The sequence below is a fragment of the Orbicella franksi genome, chromosome 5 (genome assembly GCF_964199315.1).
Source record: "Orbicella franksi chromosome 5, jaOrbFran1.1, whole genome shotgun sequence".
Lineage (NCBI taxonomy): Eukaryota > Metazoa > Cnidaria > Anthozoa > Scleractinia > Merulinidae > Orbicella > Orbicella franksi.
Window position 1 is genome coordinate 25,203,326 of NC_138149.1, and position 11,575 is coordinate 25,214,900.

The 11,575-nt window shown below is 38.0% G+C and overlaps 1 protein-coding gene and 1 pseudogene across 1 annotated transcript; both read left to right on the forward strand.

Annotated features, from left to right (window-relative positions):
• Nucleotides 1-636: 636 nt before the first annotated feature.
• Nucleotides 637-1,605, forward strand: LOC145487427 (RYamide receptor-like). The gene has a single exon (XM_081466204.1). It carries the CDS (start codon nt 637-639, stop codon nt 1,603-1,605), a length of 969 nt encoding a protein of 322 aa, XP_081322330.1.
• A 9,116-nt stretch (nt 1,606-10,721) lies between these two features.
• Nucleotides 10,722-11,575, forward strand: part of LOC145487896 (uncharacterized) — a 3,643-nt pseudogene continuing 2,789 nt past the window's right edge.

Below are 11,575 nucleotides of genomic sequence, written 5' to 3' on the forward strand. Positions count from 1 at the left end.
TTCTTATCACATTTGCGCGGCAGCCTTTGATTAGGCGGTTTACACAATCATTATTTTGGACATTAAAATTTCTAAATTTAAACTCCGACAAGATGCGTTCTGTGATAAGGCATCACTGACTCGTCCTGGTGGACAATTTGATGCACGACCAAACGATATCAGGAAGAAGAAAATTTAACGACTATTTATCATGCTTCGAGCAGAGCTGAAAAACAATCCCGCCAGCTGTGACTACATCATCTGTTACAGCATCGATGTCACAGAAATTAAACTGTCTGCTTTCAGTTTCATAGATGTTAAAATATAAAATGAAAACAAAAAGTAAACAGCAATTTGTGGCGCAAGCTGACTGATCACTTCCTTTTGTTGAGCTACTCACGAAATAGGAAACGCTTTTTTTTTTTTCTTTTTTTTTTTTTTTCAAATAGGCTGCGCACAGCTGGAACAAAGATCAGCCAATCAATAAACCTTTCGTGCAAATTCCCTAATCGATCAATCTTTTCTCGCGAATGACGGCATCAAGCCGAACAGTTATCTCACCTTCGCTAGAGCATAAATAGAGTGACGTTACTAACTGAAGATACCAGAAGAAAACGTTTTTGTGAGCGTAAGAGCAGAAAAAGAAACTAAACGGCGATGTCGGAAAACGCGAATACAACGATGAATGGAACACAGCCATCGAGCTGCTCCAGCAGTCCTACAGCAGAAAAAATTGTAATGACCTTTGCTTACTGCCTGATCTTCATTTTTTCGTTGGCTGGGAACACTGTCATCGGAATAATCGTCTATAAGACGCAAACCATGAGAAAAGCCATCAACTTTTTTATTGTAAACATGGCCATGTCCGATCTGCTGTTACCGATATTCTTGATTCCTCACCTTATACAAACGCTCTATATGGACTCCTGGCTGATCGTTGGTCCTCTTGGCCAGGCCTTATGTAAACTGCAATTCTTCTTACCAAAGATGTCCTCTGCTGTGTCTATTCAGAGCCTGGTTCTGATAGCAGTGGATCGATTTGGAGCTGTGGTATTTCCTCTCCGTTCTCCACTCGTCAGTTCAAAACTGTGCCCGTTCTTCATTCTCGCCACTTGGATCGTCGCGATAGCTGTAAACTCCCCAGAGCTCGTCGCTCGCAAACTTGTTGAATATCCAAAAAAGCTGGTTTGTCAGCGGCAGTGGAATAAGATATTTGGAGAGTTCTCGTCCTATGAGAATTTTGTCATGTCCTATACTGTTGTATACACTTTTATCCCGTTGGTGTTGATAGCCATACTTTACATTACCATCTATCTGAAGCTCAAGTCACAGAAGATTCAAGGCGAGCAATCAGCCAACGCTGGACAACAACGCCAACAAAGGGAGCGAAATGTGCTAAAGATGGCCATTGCTATTGTGCTAGGGTTTGCACTATGCTGGCTGCCCCTCACTATCTTCTGGTATATTCTCCTTTTTACGGACACCATCATATCGCCGAATTGTGGCGTGCCCTACTATGTCTATCTTGTCAACTTCATAGCTCTAGCAAATTGTGCCATAAATCCTTGCATCTGTTTCATTTTCAGCAGAAATTATCGTAACGGACTTAAGGCTCTCTTTAGGTAAATTATTTTGAACAGCGCAGCAGCTGATGATACTTATGTACAGTAGAGAGGATCAGTCGACCTAAAACTCATAAAAAAACGTTTATTTAAAACTGCTTAATTTGATTCAATGTACACTATGGCTTAACGAACCTTTGCAGAACGGTTAAACCTTTCTTTGGACACTGAGTTTGACAACATTTTAAAGTTATTGTGTAAATTCGATTTGTAATTTTCTCAAATTCATAGGACGTTTTCAGCCTTCTTAAACCGTGTAAATAATTCTTATTTCAATACTGCTTTTTTTGTTTTTTGGATTCAATATACGCTTGAGAAACTTCACAGACCGGTTTCTAAACATTCTTTTGACGATTTCTTTGCCATCATTTGTGGTTATTTCGTAAACTATTTATGTTCTTAATTATTAGGAAGCAACAAAGTGTATGAACACTATTAAGCAATTTTCTTAATTTGGAAGCAATGAATTAAAGTGCTTGAAGACGTCAATACAGTATTGAATGGTAAAGTACGGCCGATTCCCATTCCTCGGCCATTTCTATGTAAAATTAAATTGTCTTTTTTCATGACTCTCTCACAGTTTTAGTAAAACAAATTAAACACCCTTTCTCTTTTGTCTTCGCTTTATCCAGCAGTATTTTATGAGCTGCCTAGGTGCAGCACCAAATGGTGATGTCCAACACATAACTCTGAACCTAATTCTGAAGACAAAAGGCTTATGCAAAAGTTTATATATTAGCATACCCTTTCTTGAGAGACTAACTTGTATTTTCAAGAAAATTTCCTGGTGTTTTTCCCTCTGCTGAGCTCATTATACAATTTTTTGCCAGCTGTTTCTGAAGTAGTGTTGATGGTTCATTGTTTATGCGTCATTAGTAGGACTGAAAGTAAAACAAGTTATAAGTCCCCTTATTTCTTTTTCAGCTTTTTTTATCGCTTTAGGATTACGCCTTTTATTATGGAGGTTTACCTGGATTATTTTTCTGTCGAGGTTGATGTTTGATTCAATATTTAGTGAATATTTTTTCCACGTAAAGCTCCAAATGGTTTGTTGACTGAGTGGGAAGCCAAGACAGGAAGCTTCTGTCAATCATTTGCACGTTGTTATCACCTGCAGTGTCCGGTAGGTTTTCCTTCAGACACTTACTTCCGTACCTTATACAATTCAAGCTGTTGTTCACGGTATAAGTCTTCAGCTTCGATTTCATAACTCCCCGCAGTCTAAGTGAAACAAATCAAACGTCCTCATCCCTTTTTCTCCTTTTTGTATTGCCACTGCTTTCTATGCAAACTCAATTTGCATTGGTAATTGACACCCTAAAGACTATATGCAAATGACAGTATTAAGGTTACAGTACACCTTCAGGGGTGTCTCGCGCGCAAGCGATGTAGCGCGTGCAGTTTAAGCTGTAGATACCTAAATCCCTATATGAAATTAAAGCTTATGGAGCTGGCTATCAAACTATGCCAAGAATTTTGAAAGAAAATGAATTGTCGAATTTTTCACGACCACTAAATGCGAGCGCCCGAATCACCTTTCAAAAGCTACAAGTCAAAGCGAATTTCGTTTTTCGCCAATTCAATTTTTTCCTCGGTTTCAGGGCCCAAAGCGCTCAAAAAACGTGTCTGCGTTTTGGCATATTCAATTGCAGTAAAAAGTTACAGAACATTTTCGAAATAGGATTAAAAAAATGTGGAGTGATCGTACAAAAATCGCTCTCGAAGAAAAAGTATTTCGTAATTAACAATTCCCAGACACGCTTTTGTAGTTTATATGTTAAACTAGCCACTGTCCAAATTTAAGAGCAATTGAACAAATTCCCTTTGAGTTATAACTCTTTAAAGTGTCTGCTTCAAGTGAAAAATTTTTTTGAGAAAACAGCGCTAAGAAAAATTTTCTGCTTCGCAAACAAACTCCGCCCACAAACGCCTTCAACTGGGTTCTCAGATAACTAAGCCAATCAGTGCAGGGAAAGTTTACTACCGTTAACCTCCTGGTGAAATTTACGCGCGAATCTCTAAAAAACTCTTGTTTTTCGCAATGAGCTCAAGGAACCGAAGGCAGAGAGATAATTTTTCTGTAGCTCGGTTTTTCTTGAAGCTCGTCTGGCAAAATGGGGAAGACTAAAAAGGATACGAACGTTAGAGTGGCTGAGCGAGGGAAACAAACAAAAGAAAGCGCCGAGAGCAACTGTGTGTGGGCAACTGTGCATGGATAATATTTCAAATGGTCTCAATGAGTCCGACGATTCGTCGATATCGGACTCATCAGAAGAGTCTCTGTCAGCATCCCTGTTATTGCTTTCAAGTTCCGAAATTTTTACAGAACCTTTCTTTTCTCTTACCACGAATATTTGCCCGCCTTATACGATAAGTATAGCTTCGTCCGCGTGGCGAACTTTCGCTTCTTCACTCGTTGATATATTTTCATTCGTTCTTCGCTGTTTTCGCTTTTTCGAACCGGTCCATGGTTTAAACGTGGTCTATGTTTACTTATAACTTAATAGAGACATGCCTAATACCAAAAATGCTGGGTAGTCAGAACAACAATGCTGATCAACTGAGTAGTCAATTCGTGACATCCATATAGGTAATTCCCGCAAAAATCGTCTCGGTTGATTGCATACGCGCCATAGGGCTGTCAATCAAGAGGTAAACTTTTACTTCCGGTGAAAACATAAAACGCCATTTCTCCGCCAATATTTAGCCTTTTTCAAAATTTTTTTTCAGAAATTAGAGATTATTCTTCGACTACTATTTTGACCCAAAAATCCAAATTTGAAGAAAATTGCCGACCCGAAGGTATACTGTAACCTTAAAGAAGTTATTACCCCTCTCCCTTTACAAATGTTCCATCCCATCACTTTACTCGACGCCGCGGAAGCAAAAGAGACACCCTCCCACCCAACGAGTAAATTGGGCTAGATCTAGCTGTCTGCTTCTATTTTCGCCTGGTCTTAGGTTTGTCTCAGGCCGGAGCGATTCCCCATATTTTATTACCATGTCATTATTACCTATTCCCGGGGTAGAATATTAAATTATGTTTGATTTGACATAGCAACATTTTTAAGTTTCATAAGCGCAGCAAACTTTATTTATTCTACAATAAACCGTTCATTCGTTCCACAGTTACAGAATATTTATTTTTCCTTGTCAAGATCTAAATGGTATATTGACTGAATTAAAAACTCGAACAAGAAGCTTTTGTCAATCACTTGCATGTTGTAATCATGACCAAGTGTCCTGAAACTTCTGCCAACTGAAGAAGTTTTTGAGACACGTACCTCCGTACATCATACGAACGTACGAACTCGCTCCAAAGAATTTTTTAAAGGGAAAATAACTTTTTATTTTGATAGCAATCACCAAATAGGCCACGCTCGATATATCAATATTCTGACATGCTACGAGGCTTTGAGGAAAACCTTCTTTATCTGGTATTGTTTTCCCAGTCCATGATGAATGGAACAGTATTTTTCGGAATTTCAGGGAGAGTGGACAACCTTGCGAGGCCGTATACCGAATGTTTCGGAAATTTCGTACCGGGAATTTCTGTTCCATTTGACTTTCCTCTCGAAATTTCCGGAATTTTCAGTTGAATGGTTCGCTTATTGGAAATGCAACAAGTTCCGGGTTTTCCGGAATTTTTCTCGACAAATTTCCGTAGCATTTGTCACCCCGGTTTCAAATTTTCGGAATTTTTGACTAAATGGGAAGCGAGCAAGGAAACAAGGACCCGTGATTAGGATATTGATATATCAAGTGTGGCTAGTTAATTCAACTCGACAAAAGATCAAGCAACTTCGTCCTGCATATTGCCAGTGCAAAACGAGGTGCAAAGTTTCATTTGCAGTTTATTCCTTAGTGCCTCGTGTTCAAAGTTGATCTGCTTGAAGAGGAATCTTGGTAATGGTGGACAACTCATCAAACTGAAAGAAATTGTTTGCATTGTTTATTGAGGGTCTAACAAAGAAAACAAGGTGAGAGTTAAGTTTCATTTTGAATTGGAGAGAGAATAAGCTGCGCGGCCGAGAAGCAAATGCCACCAGTTAAAACGAGAATTTCTCCAGTATTTTGGTCACGGAAGTTGCAAACTCGAAATATTTTCAGACATTTACAGAGACTTTGAACAAAATATCGAGTCTAAATTGCGTTTTATTCGTCATTTCTTCGTCATCATGGGTGTTGTAGTTCTTAGCGAGTCCAGGTTAACAATGTAAAAATCGTCAAAGTAGACAAAAGTTTAATCCTGTTTAACTTTTGACTGCGTGTACGTAAATTGCAGGGAATTAACGAACTGAAGATTATAGTTGTATGACAGTGAGATAAAAAGTACTTTCTTGAAGTCTGAAAAATTTAAGCTAACCATCACGATTACGCTGTTGAAGTGTTTCCATGGTTTCCTTTGACATACAAGGCCTTAGGTCATCTAAAATTAACGGCTCTAATCGTCAAACGTTTGCTGTCATTGGTGGTCAGGAAGATTTTTTCTTGTCGTCCGACAGTATCGCTTATTTTAACACTTCTTCAAAATTCTTCCCATATTCGTCAACAGACAAATGCCCAAATTTTCACGATTAGACATCGAATGTACCCCTCCCCTCCACATAATCACTCTCGTATATTGCTAGAAGAATAATGATGTTTGTTACTTTCAAAAATGAAGGGAAAATGGCCTAAGAATAAACGTTTCTAGCCTCAAAGTAATGAGTGATTTTCGTGCAAGTATATATTGCCATGGCAATTAAGAATTCATCAATGGTGCCTGAAAGATGCCATGAAAACGTATTGGCATTTCACGGCAAAAATTGTTTGTAAAAAAAAAGTGAAAAAGTGAATTTTCTCTTAATATTTTTGATACAGTACAGTTGAAACATATTTTGAGGCATTTGTAATGGGCTATATTCACTATGACCTTAATGATGGTTTTCGTTTGACCTTCTCAAACTCGTTAATAATTATCAAGTTTTAAAAAACAAAAACAAAGAAAATCGCAGCCGTGAAGGAGGTTGGATACCCGGTGTTAATTAGCATAGAGTTTTGCTTTGAAATCGCTGCTTTCTGGAATTTTTTTCTCTTGTGAAGGACTGAATTGTAACTTCGAGTTTGAAATAGATTTTATTTGATCTACTGCGGAACAGAAAAGGGAAAATTGTTTCTCTGGATCAGCCTGTCTTCATAAAACTTATCGGTCTAATCTTGTTTGATCGAAGTATTTATTCAAACAGAGAGATATTTTAAAATACTTCATTTATTTATGTAGAAATTTATTACATACATGTATAAGAAAGTTAGGACATTTTCTTCAGTGTTTTTTGTTGTTGTTGTTGTTGTTGTTGTTGTTGTTTATAGTCATGTTATTTCTGTCACATTTGATAAATTTTGTAGTGTATACGATATTTTTGTACGCTATTTGTAAGTCGTTCGGTGATTTGTAATCGACATGTAAACATCAGATAAGCCGTGACATTAACCAGATGTAAAAATATATATGACATGCTTTGAAAACTAAGTGTTTCTTTTTTTTATGTGTGTCTACTGCACTGCTCTGTGTTCATGCCAATAGAGAAGACATCATGTTTATCGTTGAATTCAAACCGAGGTGGAGGGGACTGCACATTATAGGTACAGCGATATTTCTCGAAAATTACGGAACTGAAAGGCCGCGAAGGTACATCTCGTCCATGAATGGCACAGAAAGTCTCACGCTCAGAGGTATCATGTTACAAGTATTTATAATAATATGCATGAAAAAAATAACTCGATTCTGATTGGCTGAGAGTAGTGCAGTTCAAGTGTAACACCATTGCAAAAGCGTAACACCAGTGCAAAAAGTGTAACACCAGTGCAAATTACACATCGTAATTCTGGATTATGATTGGCTGAAAGAAAATATGAAATTCCATAACCCAACACTGCGCGAAAAGCCAAATATTCGGGCCCGAATTCGCTCGAATACGGATCGGCGCACGCCGCGTATGCCGCAATGTTCTGACGTATTCGATTACGGCTGACTCGAAATACACCTGGAATATTCTATAGGAATCCGGCCTGTTTTTCCGTATTCAAATTTAATACTCTTGAATGACTCGAAGTGTTCGATAAATCATACGGGCCACGTTTTGGTAGATTAATGTTGCATTAGATGTTCTTCGAAGATATAGCAATCATTTATGACTCGAACATTTTCGAATACTCTCAGTTGTTCGAGAGTTTGCGACTGGAACACGAGATGCCCGACGCCACTTCTGACGTGAACGTATTCGAATATTAATGAACACGTCAAGTATGCTCTAATTTTCGAGAATCGCACGCTATGAATACGAAAGTTATGTCACATTTTTCACAGCCAAAGATGTCTCGCGTCCTCAAGAACGGATTTTATGCAGGTAATATACGCTACCGGGTAGTTCAGTCAGACAACACGCTAGTGGTCCGAAGCGTGCGACTGGAACACGAGACTCATGCGAAGTATGAATCGTGTTCATGTTTGAATACTGAGGCATACGTGAGGTTTTAAGGTATTCTAAACGACACACTTCAAGTGTTCTGTGGTGTTCGACTGGGACACGAGACTCATGCGAAGTATGAAGCGTGTTCATGTCTGAATACTGAGGCATACGTGAGGTTTTAAGGGTATTCTAAACGACACACTTCAAGCGTTCTGTAGTGTTCGACTGGAACACGAGACTCATGCGAAGTATGAAACGTGTTCATGTTTGAATACTGAGGCATACGTGAGGTTTTAAGGGTATGCTTAACGACACACTTCAAGTGTTCTGTAGTGTTCGACTGGAACACGAGACTCATGCGAAGTATGAAACGTGTTCATGATCGAATACTGACGCATGCGTGAGGTTTTAAGGTATTCTAAACGACACATCAGGTGTTCTGTGATGTTCGACTGGAACACGAGACTCATGCGAAGTATGAAACCTGTTCATGATCGAATACTGACGCTAACTTGAAGTACTGAGAACCCATATCAAATCTTGTATATCCCCAAAACTGTGTAACACATTCTAATTTCTTTATCGATTCCTTGGATTCCTAACAAAATCCACCCAAAGGAAAACAAAATTACCACGACAATATGAATGTTATCCCAACAAAAAGTAAACAACTGCCATGATGACACCTTCATTTCATTTCAAATGATACTTTATTTATAAATAAAAAAAATTTGTAATGTTACTTGTTCGTGTATGCTTATTTTCATTGAAATGTGGAAGAATTTACATTAACAAGACCCTGTGTTATGAAAAAGTATAAGGAGCCATCTGAGAAGCAAAACCAAAAATAACAATCTAGCATTTTGTATGCAAACTTTATATCAAGATGCTGCTTTGTTATGAAAAAGCATAACCATCTGAGAAGCAAAGTCTTAAAAAAAAAAAAACACTATAACATTTTGCATGCAAACTTTATAACTAGATGCTGCTGTGTTATGAAAAAACATGAAGCATTTGAGAGGCAAAGTCTAAAAAAACACTACAACATTTGGCATGCAAACTTTAGAACTAAATGCTGCTATGTGGCAACCTTAAGGTATGCTCTCACCAGCATTTTCAACATGAACTACATTTATTAATAAAATGTATTAATAAATAAGTTATTTTCTTCAGTTTTTAGAACTAAATTCTGCTATGTGGCAACCTTAAGGTATACTCTCACCAGCATTTTCAACATGAACTACATGTATTAATAAAATGTATTCATAAATAAGTTATTTTCTTCAGTTTTTAGAACTAAATTCTGCTATGTGGCAACCTTAAGGTATATTCTCACCAGCATTTTCAACATGAACTACATGTATTAATAAAATGTATTAATAAATCAGTTATATTCTTCAGTTTTTTTTAAATTCTCTTTGAACTATTCAGAGTCACTTTGGATAGCATGCCTCTGTCTCCTAGGAGAGCGTGGTGCGTGTCTATGTTCCCTTCTAAGCTTGCCTTTATCACCTCTATGCACAATAGAGACTGGTGTAGAATGCTGTTCGGAGGTTGGGGTGTGGCTGCTCCTTTCATCTTCATCCACCTCCTCGACCGAGTGTTCGCCTCCTGTTGCAGGCTCGATGTCTGCTATAGCCCAGGGTACATTACGCCTGGGCATTTGCCTCTCTGATGGCACACCCTCAATTCTCGGAACACGAGGCCTCAGGTCCTCTCGCTGGCTATTGTCTATCCGCTGCTGGAGCCGTTCCATCAGCACACTTGCCCTTTCTGACCTCCAGATTGGACGGCGGACGACCCACTTTCCCTTGTTCACTCCAACACCGTTCTCCTCATCACTGACATAATCATAATTCAATGACTGCAAGTTTTCCTTTTCCTGGTCACTTGAAACCTTTAACCGTGCATTAAACAGCTGCAAGTACAGAAAAAATTATTATTAAATGAAAGTTATCAATGTTATTGCTTATTAATCATTTGCAATCATTTTTTTTTTTACTTATTCAAAACTAATTATTCATTTCAGTTCCTAATAGCCCAATTTCGATATATTAAAATTCAGCCTAAAGCAATGGACCTCAGCACGAGGCTCCAGGAAATAAACGCCCAAACTCTGTAGTTATTCCACTAAGCCTCGTGCTGAGGTCTCTTGTCTTAGGCTGAATTTTAATATATTGAAATCGGTCTATTATACTTTTCACACAATCAGGAGCAGTTATATTTCTGAGGGAGGTTTGTACTAGACATTTTAAAATACCGACTAAAAAAGTAATTTCTCAAAGAAAGACACCTTAGATGTTCTCACAATACAGAGTTGGTGTAGTCTGGCACTCAATATTAGTACCTACACTGTTTATTTCCCACAATGCACTATCTAATTTACTGAAAGCCCTGATAAAGGACATTCAAGGACAAACATGAAATGGGCCCTTTGCAAATGGCCATGTCCATGGTACAAATCTGTCATGCTGAAGAGCAAGTAACACAAGGAACATAAAACAGAAAAAGTTCATTAATACTAGACTGGATGAATTTGTTTTCTTTAGGATGTCCCAAAAATGTAGCTTGCTCTACAGCATAGTGGATTTTGTACCAAGTGATTGTCAGTTGCCAAGATCCCATTTGTCTAATACCCACTAAACATGCCATGTAAAGAGGTTTGACAATGTATCTGCCTTACAGTGCAAGTCAAGAGCAGTCAGCTTTGTTTGATGAGGAGGATCAAGTGTTTTTCAGTGACACTGATGAGACAGAGAGTGCAGCTCCTTGTTTTAATGGTTGTGTTAATAATGATGAAGTAAGTGGTACAACTACATTTGCCATTGTCATATGGACATGTAAACCGAATTTGAATACGTAACGTGTACATGTAAGCATATTACGCATTGAAGTGGGTTTGTCGTTGAATTTTAGGCAAAAAATAAACAAATTTCAAAAGTCCTTAAAAACCAGATTCTTGTGGCCTTCACTTGTCATGTTTTGTTAAAAGCTGTTTACACTGTATTTCTATAGTGGCTGAATGTCTTTTTAGCTGACAGTGTAATAAAAAATTGACATTCACAACAGGTGAATTTGTAAGCCATGCTTATTTTATTCTTGTCTATCGTTTCAGCTATTTACTTTAGCTGACAATATTTTGTAAATAAACCCCCTCAGGCAGGCTGCTGTGTATGCCTGTTATACATATAGTATGATATCATGATTATCTGAGAAGAACTGCTGTCGGGTCACTTTGACTATCTGTAATATACCTACATGTAGAAATATGGCATGTGCGTAAAAGATATTTCTCATTTTCACAATCATCTTAGCTTATAACTGTTTTTATTGTTATTATAGGTAAGTGATGAAAATTTAAGCGATGACAACAGAACTGGAGATGAAGGTTTTGAGTATGGTGAAGAAGACCAATCTGATGAAGCAAGTGACTCAGCTGGCCAGTATGGAGTGTCGTCTGAATCAAAAGTCCTTGTTTTGTTCCTTTTTCTATGGCAAACACTTTATAAAGTTTCTGATCAT